Source organism: Falco rusticolus, chromosome 10 (genome assembly GCF_015220075.1).
Source record: "Falco rusticolus isolate bFalRus1 chromosome 10, bFalRus1.pri, whole genome shotgun sequence".
Taxonomy (NCBI): domain Eukaryota; kingdom Metazoa; phylum Chordata; class Aves; order Falconiformes; family Falconidae; genus Falco; species Falco rusticolus.
The window spans coordinates 19,441,693-19,455,605 of NC_051196.1; the positions used below are offsets into that span (position 1 = coordinate 19,441,693).

General features: G+C 46.6%; 1 protein-coding gene across 5 annotated transcripts in view; it reads left to right on the top strand.

Moving 5' to 3' along the window:
• Nucleotides 1–12,971, top strand: part of CEND1 (cell cycle exit and neuronal differentiation 1) — a 22,812-nt gene extending 9,841 nt beyond the window's left edge. For all 5 annotated transcript variants that reach the window (XM_037401822.1, XM_037401823.1, XM_037401824.1 and 2 more), the window contains one exon: nt 2,955–12,971. In XM_037401822.1, the coding sequence (XP_037257719.1) occupies nt 3,130–3,531 (402 nt within the window). In that variant the 5' untranslated portion in view covers nt 2,955–3,129 and the 3' untranslated portion in view covers nt 3,532–12,971. The remainder of the gene's footprint in view (nt 1–2,954) is intronic.
• The last annotated feature ends 942 nt before the right edge of the window (nt 12,972–13,913 follow it).

Below are 13,913 nucleotides of genomic sequence, written 5' to 3' on the forward strand. Positions count from 1 at the left end.
AGGGAGGGAATTAAATCTCTTTCCCACAAAACCTTATTCCCAAGTACTGCTGTCTGTGTAGGAGGCAGGGGGGGAGGAATGGGTAGACAGGCAGAGACAGCAATTGAAGAGGAGAGAGAAGGGAGGAATAAATAGATGTGAGGAGCTATAAAGAAGAAAGCAAAGGTAGAGAAACATGCCATTAGAGAAAAAACTTTGTGATGGAATGAGGGAAGAGGAGGAGACAAAGGGCTGGGGAAAATACCCTCATACCTGTATGTGCAGGCTGTTTTTGAAAATGAGGAAAGCACTTTTATTTTCAGCCTGTGGGACATAAAGGTGCTTAAAGATGAGCACATGGTCATGCCCTTTAAAGCACAGGACTGAAAGGGAAGGAGAGTGAAAGGAAAGAAGGGATGATACCCAAGGTAGGGAGTCTGCCTGGGAGGTAGCTAATAACATGCAGGAGAGGGTTAGGTGCTATGATGGAAGAGGATGTGCTGCCCAGAGCACCCTGGGTCTGGAGGAGAGGAGGTTGGCACGAATGGCTGCAGGCCAGCATGATGCTGACCTGGGCAGTGGCTCTGGTGGCCATGCTGCAGCCATTGGGGGCAGAAAAGGTGCTGAGCTCCTCTGGTGTGGTGTTTGACCGCAGCAGCTCAAGCAAGCCAAAGGGTCTGGAGAGATGCTGGGCAGTTCTGTGGCTAGTTCCAGTGATGGCAAACCACTGACTGAAAGTCCTTTCATGTGTATGCTGAAGAAATGCTGGTCTTTATTTTGGGCTTAGTTTGGTTTCTAAATCTTTTAAAACCTTTTCTAACCTTCACGAGAGGCTTGCACTGCTTTTAGTGGAAACTCATTTAGAAATCAAAAGATTCTTTCATGAGCTGTTTGCAGCAGTGCAGGGCACAGCTGCGGGACAAAGCTCCATGGTGCAGCATAAGCTCTGAGCAAAACCAGCTTTCCTGCTTCCAGGAATCTGGAAACCAGATATGATCAAGGAGGAGTGCAGATAAACTGTGAGGTGCTTGGGCTGTGCAGAGCCCTCATTTCTCAAAGAGGCCAGTTTGCCCTTTTGGTGATTTACCCCGCCACTTCTGTGGGCTGCACATAGCTTTCCTAGGGAAAGCAGCAGAAGTGTAACACTTGGTTCATGTAGTATAACCACACAAATACTAGAGAGTGTGTGAGTAGCCCAGCTAATTGATATCAAAGCAACTAAGCAGGTAATTTAATATTTATGGCGTGATGAATCTGACTCTCCCTGCTTTAACCTCCAAGCCTTCTCCAGTCTTGGGCTCCACGTACTATTTCTTTGTGTCACCATTGTACCAGATGTCAAATGAGGAACTGCCCACCTTTCAGACAGCCTTTTCAGTATATGGCATACTGGTGTCGTGGTCACCATGCCTGGTGCAGCATGAGAGCTAAGGACAGACACTACTTCAGTGCTGCGGTTCCCTCTGCCAACTCCCGTTGACTGTCCTTGAAGACGATGGTGGCCATCAAACAAGAGCATACAAGGGAGGGCAGGAAAGGGTTGGGGGGAGCTTCTAACTCATACCAAGCCATAAGATGTTGCCCAGCTTTGCTCTGATCCCAAACCTGGCATTTTCTATGAGTAGGTTTCCTCCAGGCCAGTGTTTTTGCCTAGATGAAGATTATACCACCACATTTGTTAGCTTGTTTCCCAGAATGGTCAGCAGCATAGACCATTGCTGCAACCCTGGGACCTTCTTCCTGCCTGTCATTAAAGGAGCGATCTGCACTCTGAGCTGCTTTGAAAGAAGCATCTATCTGTAGAGGTTTTTGAGGAGCCTCTTTATTTCTAAATCCAGACAGCTAATATGCTCGTATTTCACTTAGTGGGCAGAAAGCTCTTGGCAGGCTGCTGGCAGCCCTGAAGGTCAGCAGGGGGGTAATGAAGCAGGCAACTCGGCTCTGACTGTTGCCTCCTGTTTACTCATAATTTCCCAAGCTCAAAGTTGACGTGGTGCTGCTTGATGGCAAGCTGCCCGGCAGGGGTATAGCCATGGGAGCTCCTTCTGGCTCACCCTGCTTAGATTGCCTAGGGAGGCTTGCTGGGGTGATGGTTTCGGTGTGCTTTTTAACCCTTTGAAGACCACTTTGTTTGCTGGATTCTCTGGGTGGAGCCACTGCTTTTCTCAGTTCCCTGGGGAAAATGGCTCCAGCCCATCGCCTGCAGTACACCTAGCATCCTGCTCAGCTCTGTAGGCAAGCCCAGCTAACCACTGCAAGGAGGAGATGGCAGTGAGATCCCTCCATCACTGTGAGATCCAGCTTTACAGTAAATTCATGCGGTTGCGCTGCAGTCAATAACACTGGTTTGCACCAGCTGAGGATCTGGCGCTTGCCTTATTTTGCTGTAGCTGCACCAGAAACACTGACAGCAATAATCCTTATAGCTCTGATACCTGTGATAACTGAGGAACTAATCCTGGGTTTTTTTTGTGCAGTACCCATCTGGATGCAGACTATCACACGAGATCACGTATTAACCACTGCCTAAGCTTAACTTGGGATAATGCTGCAAAAGGAAGGGTAGAGGGTGAGAGAGCAGGGAGGAGCTCTTGATCTGCTTTCTCATAGAATAAAATGTTCTCTCCTTACCCAGGAGGAAGGGAGCTGTGGTGAGCAACTGATAAGTAAGATTTATTTGTTTGGACATGAGTATCTCCCATCACTGACAAATGACATTGCATACATGGCCAGGATGGATTTGATGGCACACGGAGCCTAGTTGTGGCAGCCGTAGACAATAGTCAGTCCAACTTGTTTGATGTTCTTGCAGGTGCAGGCACTGTAGGAGATGCTTTGAATGCAGCTCACAGTTACTAAAGAAAAAGACAACATTTTTTTTTCCCAGTTTTGTCTTCTGTGTTGCCTCCAGGTAGAGCGGCATTGGCTTGCTCTGTCCTTTTGCTCACCTCTCATTGCTCTGCTTCCTCTTCCAGGTGCTGTATCATGTCCAGATAGGACACTGCCAGTGTGACAATCATCCCAGGACATCTGTTCTGAGGGGTTGAGCTCAGGTGGCTCCTCTGCTTTCTCCAGCAGCCAGGCACCAGAGAAGAGCTGGGATAGCCCCGTGCACGTGGCATCCGGTCACTACCCACAGCACTCAGAGGGATGGATTCCAAAGGCAATGTCCGAAGTGGAAACAAACCCGACGCCAAGGCCCCCAGCTCTGGAAAGCCAGAAAAGCCCAACCCTGGGCCTGCCACGAATGCAGACAAGAAGGAGATCCCCAAAGAGCAGCCTGCTCCTGCCACTGCCACCTCTGCCACCAAGAAAGCGGGTGGTGATGCCGCCGTTGTGAACAACCACAGCAGCCTGAAACCCAGCCCTGCCACCACGGAGACACAAGAGGCTACCAGCCAGTCCCCTGACTCTGACCACAAGGGAAGCAGCTCTGAGGAGTCACCAGGCAGCATCTTCGACAACATGAAGCCCTTGATCATCATCGGAGGAGTGGCGGTGGCTGCACTCGCTGTGATTGTGGGAGTGGCGTTCCTAGCCCGGAAAAAATGAAGACCGAGACAGGGTGGGGATGAGAAACCCAACCCAGCTGTACAGCTCCTTTTGAGACAAATGCATGCAGAAAAATTCTATACATATCTCTCTCTATATATATCTAGAGTGAGCTAGATAGGTCAACAAACACCAACTGCAACTCCAAGAGTCTTGTTCAAGACAACTGTGCCAGTTTGACCCAGTGTGGGTAACTCCATGCACTCAGTGTGTTCTTTCATGTAATATATCTTGGCTTATACCACTGTGTATAGATTACAGCTTCTCCTGATCAGTGTAAATGACGGTGTCCCCTCCCCTCCCCTGCTGTCCTCCCTGGGAGACACCCCCACCTCTCTTGCAGTCCCCTGTTTTCAAGTCTGAAGTGTTCTACGTCCCATCCAGAGTCCCTGCTTTGTGTTTTGGTTCATTTGGTTTGTTTTTAAGTTGGGTTGTGGTAAAGAAGGGGAGGCAGAGCCTAGTGCTAAGGCCCAGTTTGCCTGTCACTGTGTTGGGCTGGTGTTCCATGCCGGGGAAGCAATGGGCAATTGCAGGCAGAAGGCAGCTGCCTGATCAAACAGCAAAGCGTGATCCCTAATAGGTGTCTTGTGTACCTGCTGCTCATCAACCCACCTTTTAAAAACCCAACTCGAAAGTGCCCCAGAGAAAACAGGCTGGCTGCAGCTGGAGGCGGAGGCTGCAGCATGGTGGAGCTGAGCAGCAACTTGGGACATGGCATCAAGTCATTTCTTGGGCTGAGCTGCCAGGGGAGCGAGCAGCAGGGCTGTGCTCTGACCGACAGCACAGGCAGCAGTGCACGGAGATACCTCGCGAAGTCCTGTGCTGACCTTGGGCAGGCAGCAGCTGCCACCTGCTTGGTTTCTTGCACGTTGGCAGGCAACCTGCGGGCTCTCGTGGCTTGCCGAGGTCATATGGGCAGCATGTGGGGATAGAGAGACTTTGTTTTGGATCTAGTATTTCCTAAAGTTAGGCTGGGCTTTGCAGGATGCTATGGCCTCAGCCCAAACTCCCTTGAGGTCAGCTGGACTCTCACTGTTCATTTCTCTGGGCTTTGGATCAGGCCTTTCACGTGATTATTTTTTTTTTTCCCCACTGAAGACTATGCTCTCTTGGTACATGAGAAGGTAGAAAAATGGGAGAGATGAGCTGGTTTTAGGGACAGAGAGCACATGGACCCCATGAGAATAACACTGACCTGCTTTATACCAGGGAAACCCTGTTCAAGGGCACTGGAAGCCCACCTGTCGTGGGGGAACTGCTTACCTCCTTCCTGTGGCAGTAGCAGGGATTTGTGATTCCTCCACGATTGGGAAATGGAAACAAATTCCCAGCCCTCTGGAGCAGCCTGGTTTCATGGGTGAGTACCTTGGCTCTAAAGCCAGACCTTGCAAGGGGGAGAAGGAAGGCAGGTGATGAGAGAGGCTGTTTAGTGCATCAGCTGATGCCCTTCTGGTGGGCAGAACTTATTCTGAAAGCTTCCATTAGATGACTCTTGACTGCTGTGCTACTGCAAAAAAAAGTCTTACAAGAAACACCTTACATCTCATTTTTAAATTAGGTCAGAGATTAGATGAGGTCAGAACCACAGAGCCTTGAGCTCGGTGGCAGTTGCAGCCTGTGGGCAGGGTTTTATAGTGATAAGCAAGAGGTGGTGACAGTTCAGTTAGAGAGCCTAAGCCATACACCTTTAAGTGAGCCTGGATATATACATTCAGTGGGTACAGGGCTAGAGAAAGGTGTAAGTTCCTCAGGGTCTGCCTCTGCAGTGTCTGCTTCTGGCAGGATTACTGGATAAGATGGTAGATGTGTACAACCCTATCTGGCAATTCTCTTGGCTCATGTCTGTCTGTCTTACCTCAGAATTTGGCCTGCTGAATGCACATGGCTTCCCCAAACAACAGTTTTTTTTGATGCGGCCTGGCCATGCCTATGGTGGACTTTGTCATCCTCTTTTCCCCTTTTTGTCATTTGCTCATGGAGTATTCCCAAAGGTGCCCAGCCTCTGGGAGTGTCAGATGCTGTCTTCTGAACAACAGCATGCTGCAAAAAGCTGGAGTCTAATGCCTACCTCTACCAGTAAAGAGCCAGGGCTGGGCATGTTGGTTTTTTTGGAATGAGTGCTACAGCCCCAGGTGAAATCCTGCAGCTTAAAGCACTCTGCATGTATTGTGGATGTGACTCCTTGCAGCAGTGTGTCACAGCCTGGAGAATTTACCCGATTTGAAGCAGAAGGGTCTGTGGCGGGGTATTGCTATAATGCCACTTTCTCTAGAGAACTGATTTCCCCTCACCCAGTTTTGCAGATGGTCAAAGGTTATTTTTAGGGGCGAGAGTGGAGGGCAAACAATAGTGAAGGAATAGGAAAGGTATTTGGAAAGCAGAGATGTGAGAGAACATAGCTCAGCAGCAGTGCTAGCACAGCTCCCTGGCAGTGACTGTGGCAGGGCTTTGCAAGAGGACACAGTGAGGCTGCTGCATCCACACATGGGGTCTGGGAGTGCTGCAGAGCCCCTGGACCCTGGCAGTGCCCGAGGCATGTCCTTTTGCCAGACTGGGGAGGGACCCCATTGCATACCAGCTCCCCCTGCTCCTGCTTGCACCCTGAACTGTGCATTCTGGTTACCCACAAGAGAAATGTGAGTGCACAAGTCAGAAGCAAACCGCAGTATGGTCCTGCCAGGAACCTGATCTCCGTGACTGAGGGGCCTGTGCCCACTGGGTACCGAGTAATGCATCCAAATTACAGGGCATGGATGTGGGGATGGCTATTCCTGGGCTCCTCTTCCCTCAGATCTCTGAAGCACAAAGCTCTTGGCTGTAGGGAAATTTTGCTTAGGTCACTCATGAGGAAGGGAAACCAGTCGCTCCTGCTCTGATTCATGTTTTGCCAAAGCAAGTTGGTGACTTTCAGACAGTAACTTCCATTTTCAAGTGGGAGCTCTGTCAACAAGAGACACCTCTACCTGTCCTGTCTGCTCTCTCCCTCTCCGACCTGGGCACAGATTATTTGTTTTAGCAGTGGGTGACGACATTGCAGAGAGGGCATCTATCTATTCTGTCCTGGCCAGCATAGATAGATACAAGGGGAGGAAAGAGGAACACTTGCTTCATTTGAGTCTCCTATTTTGCATTCTAAAGTGTTTTTATTTCCCTGACTTAACCTTTGACAACTTCTAGAAGCGGGAAAAAACAGTTCTCAGCCAACATGAGCCTTAACTATTTCTGTCCACCTCCAACCCCCCCTGCCCTTAGAGCACTCAGATGCAAGGCCAATTTCATCCAGAAATACACCACAGAGCTGGTGATGGGACCGCAGCTCACCAGCTGGGTATGTAACCGCACGTGAACCCTCCCCAGGCAGTGAACATCGTGTGTCCCATTCCTAAAGGGTTTTCCACTTACTGTCATCACCTAGCGTTGCTGTCTGCTGTCCAGATTCACTACCTGGAACCCACCTCTTTGGCAGTTCGGTTTGGAAAACACCTGTGTTTGTGTGTATGTGTATATACACCGCCCTGCCTTGAAGAATATTCTGCATATGTATGTATACATACATGTATGTTTATATGACTGCAGCTGGGGGTGGGGAGAACCAACCCAACCTGGGGATGACCCTTCATTTGTTCCCCTGCATTCACACAAAGTGTCCGTGATGTCTTTTTTGTGCCATTTGCATCATGCCATGCAGCACCTGAACTCCTTTTTTTGTCCTGGTTTCTTCTTAGTGCAAAGAATGTATGGCTAGTGAACTGCTGAATGTACGATGTGCCCATTTGTGCTAGAAGCTCAAAATTACTGTTCCCTTCCCTGGATAGTAGTGTGGGCTACTCGCTTTAAAATAAGGCACTTCTAGACTATACTGAACTAACTATACTGGACTGTGTTGTAGTGCTTTTCGAAGTGTGGGTCTAGTGTTGATTTGAGTCGGGTAGATCAAGCGTAGATGTCATACAAGCTCCTAAGCCGGGGCAACGCACTCCAGTCCTGACTTGCAAATGACATCCTCTTAGCAAACACTTCCTGTTCTGCCTTAATGTGCCAGGCTGTGCAGTGGTTTCATTTTGAGGAAGAAAAAAAAAAAAAAATCCAGCGAGAACTAGGCTGAGAAGAGCAAATTCACCTCTCTCAGAATTGAAGTGAGATTGAAACCAAATTTGTCAAAGCAGACGGCTTAAATGACTGAACTCGCTGTGCTAAATAAATAGTTGTCTTTTCTCGTACTGAGCACATGCCGTTATTTGCTTGATGTTATTCTTTGTGTGGTGTTTGTGATATGAAGTCCTTCTAGCGATATCTCCATGGGGAGAATGACTAATGCTTAAAACTAATCAGACTCTGTGCTTGGGATTTGAAGAGATCTAGATTGCTAGTTTACTCTTTTGATAAAGTCTATAAACTTGCAAAACTGAATTCAGCCATTGTAGCTTATCACTAAAGCTATAGATTCAATTACTACACTCAATCTCAATCTATTTTTAAGGAGCCAAAAGTTTTAGTCAAATATAAAGTTGTCATTATGCTCTCTTGGACGACTTGATAGAAGGGTTTTAATGCTTCTAGCTTTAAGAAAGGGGAAATGAATTATGCTTTTGCTTCCTCTTTCTACTGACCTATGCTATGGATAAGTCCTGTTATTCCTAACAGTTCTGCTGTAGGACACAAACAAATCTGGAAGCCAAAGGATAATGCAGCAGCATTTTTAGGAGGGTAAGAATGCATTCTTGCAGCTGCTGCTCACCTCTCCAGCTTACGCTTAAGGCGCTGAACAGTTGCTTGCCCTGAAGCACTTCTTGGTTCCCTTAGGTTGAGTGATAAATTAAAAATGGGTTTCTATCTCTGCTGAATCAAAGTGTAGGGGTTGATCCATAGGCTACTGAAAACGGGGAATTTTTCTGTTAGCTTCACCATGCTCTGCTCAGGCCTTTGAGATCTTATTGGCACCAGGGATACGATTGCAGGTCACTGTAAAATGTAAAATGATCTCAATGGCGTGTGGTTTATTTTTTTTTTTAAACTTGACAAAACCATTCCCTAGTCCTTCTGCTGAGTGTAAGGAAAGTAGTTTTCTCTAGTATTAACTGAGGCAGCCTGGCTTACAACCATGCTTATATCTACATCTGTATTTGTGTATAAACAACAATGTAACTACAAATCCTAGAGTTGGTGAGAGATTATTTCTGCCTCAAAAATTTCCCTTCCTTTCCTGGAAATGCCACTGGGGTTTAGAAATTGGCATCCTTCTAACTGTTCTTAGAATAGGTTGAAAATAACAGTCCTGAAGATTTGAGAGAGAAATTATTCTTCAAGAAACAGAGCAAAAAAGGAAAAAAATGTATTTGAAAGGTGAAATTCTTGGAATGTCAATCAGCTCTACACAAAGCTTCAAGTCAGTGCTTCTGAGAGGGTACAAGAAACAGTACAGAGAAATGCAGAGAAAAAAAGCACAATTTCATTGTCTTAACAGTTTTGGTAAGGGCACATTAATTTTTATACTCTACCCGCTTCTTTCTTTTTTTCTTGGACAAAAGCAAAAATGACCAACTCTAATGCCATGCAAATTAACCTTTGCTAACTGACTTTTCCAAATGATCTTTTGTGGCTCTGTTCAATTTTAAAGTGTTAGTGAAGCAAGAAAAAGATCTGAAGTTTTCTACAACCAACTTTGTACGATTAAGGGAAGCTGCAAGTTTATGATTTGGGCATTTTGAAGGGCTTTCACATGCTTTGCTTTGAAAAGGACTGAAAATCCAACCGACCTGCACTTTGATCCTCTTAGTCTGTGACTTCATGCTAGAGCAGGGATGCTGGTTCCCTTCCCAAGCTGTGTAGCATCTTACTGCCGTATCATTCCCTTCACCATGAAGCTGGGAGAAATCTCCCAAGCCAGGAAGAGCTGCCCACCACAGGGGTAGGCAACTGCATCATATAATCTTTTTCATAAACTGACTGCAGTTTTTTACAGATTAGGCACCTCTCTTCTTGAATAGATACAGAATTTTTATTATCCAGATCAAAGCCAGTTCTAAGTTAATTACATTCTCAGTGCAGAAGGCTGGAATTAGGATATTTCCTGTTGCTTTACACCAGAGGTATTTGGTCTCTTACTCCTTCAGGGAGGAATCCACAGATGCTGAAGATCCAGCCTGGGCTGCCTGCACATTTCAGGTCTTATGAGTGGCGCTCGATTGACAGCTCTGCTGCAGGAGGCAATGAAGCCTGTGCAGCAATCCCCTGGGCCAGGGCTGAAGTACCACCCCCATACTTCAGCATTTTGCTCTGTGGGTTACGAAGAAGCCAGGAGAGTGTGATGAGAGCAGCATCTGCCTAGTACTGTGGATTAAATATTACTGCTCTCTTATCAGCCCGTCATCTACCCCTAAACACTTCTGCAGTGACTTTTTCTGCCCTATTGTTCTTTTTAAATCTCTCCTGTCCTCATTCAATTGGAGATTAGTTCTCTTCTGAAGTTTATCCATTTGAAATATTAATTTATCATTAATGGGAAGTTATTTTTTAAGTGGCATTAAGGACAGAGAGCACAGAATAAGATGTCTTAGCTGTCGCAGTGAATACATGGCAAAAATGAGAAGGTACTTGATCTAGGTTCATCAAACTGAAGGTAGCTATACAGAAAGTTGATCTCCTTGAGCTAGATTATCTTGAATTAAGCAGCCGAGGTGATGATGCAAGGTGCTGCTGGAGGCACTACAATTTAACTGAGACATTGGCTTGGAACATGCCCACGTGCTGTTCAGCTGGACGTGGCTGGGTCTATCCGACACCATTTTTCTGTGTCTTCTATTGTGTCTTGCTGTGCTTAGCTCAGATCCCGTTACTTTGATTGAGTGGCTCTGAGGAATTTAATCTGTTGAGCAAAGGGGGTTTATGATGAATTTTTCCTCTTCTCTTTTAGATCATCAGTCCAGCCCTGTGACCTGCTTTCTTTGTTAATGCCCAAATTCCTAGGCTGGCTGCTCATGCCAGATCTTCAACTGCTACAAACTGTGCGGCTCCATCAGTTTTTGGAGATCCAATTTATTGCTTGTCTTTTACTGCTTCTTTGGCTACTGCACTGTATTCTCTTTCCTTTTTCTACTTTCTTCCCAGACAGCTCTGCAGATGTGGTCTCTCCACAGTGAGGCAGAACCCCTGCCCCAAGGCTGGGGCAGGGTTTGGGTACCTCTACCCAAAAGAGACAGGCATCCTTTGGCTATCGAGCACCTAAGAGGAGTGCAGGCTGTGCGGCACAGCAGGGAATGTACCAGTTTTCATCTGCCCAAACCACTAAGGCTTGAGGGTCTCAGTCTGAAGATGCCAAGTGCTCTTGTCTGTTATAGAAGCTCAGCAGATGAGAGAACCACAGCTGGAAGGTCCCTTTTCCTTGTCCTTCCTCTTCCGTGCCAGTGTCACTGCATGGCCACAAGCTCTGCTCGGGACTGAAGCCTGCCTGATAGCCAGCTGTGAGGTATTCTGGCTGCTCGAGAAATGCTGACACAGCACGAGCATACCCTACGCTTGGCTGATGCCAGTACTTCTTCAGTCTTCCAGTTACTGGACCACAAAAAATACAGGCAGAGAGGTTCCCAAGCACTCCAGAGCTGGCTCTCAGCTCAAGTCAGTGACCTGTATTTTTGCTGGCCTTGGAGAATCAGCTCACATGCCAGGGGTGTGCTGCAGGATTGAGGAGACAGAAGGCTGCAAGGATTTTTACCATTTGAATGGGCTGCTCAGGTGTTACCATTTGATACAGTAACGCAAGACTGCTGGGCCTTGAAAATTCAGAGCTCATTCAACTAACCGTGCTAATAAGTTGATACCCAAAGCCTGCAAGTTGTGTGACAGATCGCAGCTGTTGGCTTTCCAAAGGTGCGAGTGTGGCTCTACCCTGTGCTCTGGCTCTGCTCGCTGCTTTGGACAGTGTGTGCTGCACTCAGATGCTCTGACGTGCAGTACTTGGGGACTTGTGCTCTTTGATGCTATACTCTTCAAATCAAATAGATTATTTTTTCCCCCTGAAAAACAGGATTTGGGTTAAGTGGGATTTGGACCAACATGTTACTCTTGCTCCTGTTTCTCTTTCAGTTGCTTCCAGATTGAAATTCACAGATGATTTCTTTATTTTTTTATTTTCTCATACTGCAAAGCCCCCATGAACACAGTACCAAAACTCCTGCCAGGAAGAGAGGAATTTTAATCATCTTGGCAACAGTAAAGACCTGCATTGTATCCCTGGTTTTGCCACAGCAGCTTCAAGCAGTCAAGTTTCTGGGGTGATTTGATAAGAACAAGGGTGCCATACAATTTGTCATGTTAAAAAACCAAAACAAAACCAAAAACCAACTACCAAACAAACCAACAAGTTAATAATTTGGCTTTACAAAGTTTTGAGCAGCCCTTCTTAAGCCTGGTGCCTTTTCCCAAGTCACTGGTTAGGACCATTTAAACTGAAATCTTGAAAAGGTGCAATCTCAACTCCCCAGTGAAAACCAACTCTCTTCTAGTGGTAGGTGCAGGTTGTTTACAAATTTTGGAGAAACTACAGTTGTAGAAAGGGAACTCGAAGGTCAGATTACAGGGGATTATTATTTATTTTTCTTTTGGTTTGCTTGGATTCTGTTACTTTTCCAGGGACTGATCCAAAGCCCTCAGGAGTCAGATGGAAAGCTGACACACTGGTAGCAGGGAAATGCCTGCTGCTACCCTGGAAGCCACAGGCATCTTTCCAACGACATCTGTGGGCTTTGAGTGAGCGCCTGAATGTGTTTTCCAAATGGTAGTAATTTTCAGAGTGACACCTTGATTTCTTCCCTGTACAAACAGACCTGCTTGTGACACATATTTACCTGTGTTCAACATACAGGTTTGGGTTTTTTTTGCTTTCAGAAACAATATGCTGCTAGACACATTTCCTGGAGGGAAATGGACACCTACCTACACACAAAGCTATACAGCTAATTTATACCTTGTTGAATTTATAATCTTGTCTATGCTTCTATGGACACTTTGTATGGGCTGCAGCTCAAATCCTAAAATAGTCAAGAATTTTTCCTTTCCCATATAGTATTCTATTTACTTTGACTTAAAAAAAAAAAAAGCGTATAAATGCAATAATGCAGGTAGACTAGAAATACTAGATTGAAAATTAAAGTAGTTTAGCTTGTCCCATTGTGACTGACAGTGTTGTACGACACCCAACGCTGTACCCTAACATTTTCCAGGCTTTCTACGTAGCTGAATCTAGTATTAGCTTTGAAAACCCATTGTATGAGTGGTGGGTGGATGGGTTGAAAACGTGTGCTCTCTACACACTGTATGTTACTCACATCAGAAGCTGTATGGCCACTCCATATGCTGTGAAACTGTAAATGATTCCCAGTACACCTGTAACTCTTACCAGGATTGTGAGAAATAAACTATATACAGAGATATAAATACACACATAGATATATTGTATAATTCATCATGTGAGCATCTTTGTGTATGTGGGGGTGTGAGTGAAAATGGCTGTTCTCCCTCTCACTCGTTACTCATACCCATGTTTCCTACAGGCTCAACATTTGCTAGGGTTAGCGACCCCAGGAAGAACTGTAAGAAAAGCCCCCCCCGATAAACCCCAGCCTGCCCAAGGGAAGCAGGCAAAGGATGATTATTGTCACTCCCGCATAGGAACTGAAGTGTAAAGACTTGCCCAGAGCCACTGAGGAAATCTTTGTGATCCCAATAATCCCCTGTCCTGCAGGCTGGTCTGCAGGCTTTGCTGCATGGTTTGCTCTGACCTCTCCCCAGCCAAATCAAGGTGTGTGCCCATTTGCTTGGTTTTGGGTTTAAGTTGGCCTGGGAGCACCTGTCCTCACAAGTAACACAGCCCCCTGAGCACCTGGCTGATGTCCGCAGTGGTCCCAGCACATCTGTGCTAGCCGGGGAGGAGGTTTTGGCAGTACATGTCACTGTGAATAGTTGCTGTCACGTTACACCAGCTCCAAACAGGGGCTCTGCAGGAGTCTGCAGGCTTTTGGACCTGAATCTGTGAAGAACTGGGAAGATAAGTATTGTGAACTCCTTCGGGCCAGGAAAAAGGGGCAGCCTTTAGTTGCAAAAGCATTCATTATATGAGATTTTTGCTGCAGAAACACAGCTGAGGATGCAAGTTTTAGCTTAATATTCATAAGAGCAGGACAGCAAATAAATTCTTTTTTTCTGAGCCTGAATCTGAGCAGCTGGGGTGGGTGGGTGACCGGTCCTCCTCACTGCCCCCAGTTAGGGTGTGTAAAATAGCACATACATTGGGGTAGTGGGGTATGGATGAGCAGCGACAGCCGTCTCCGCTGTGGTACCCAGGCGGTGACAGCCCTGCTTCAAGGGAGCTGAGGCTCTTCAGTTCC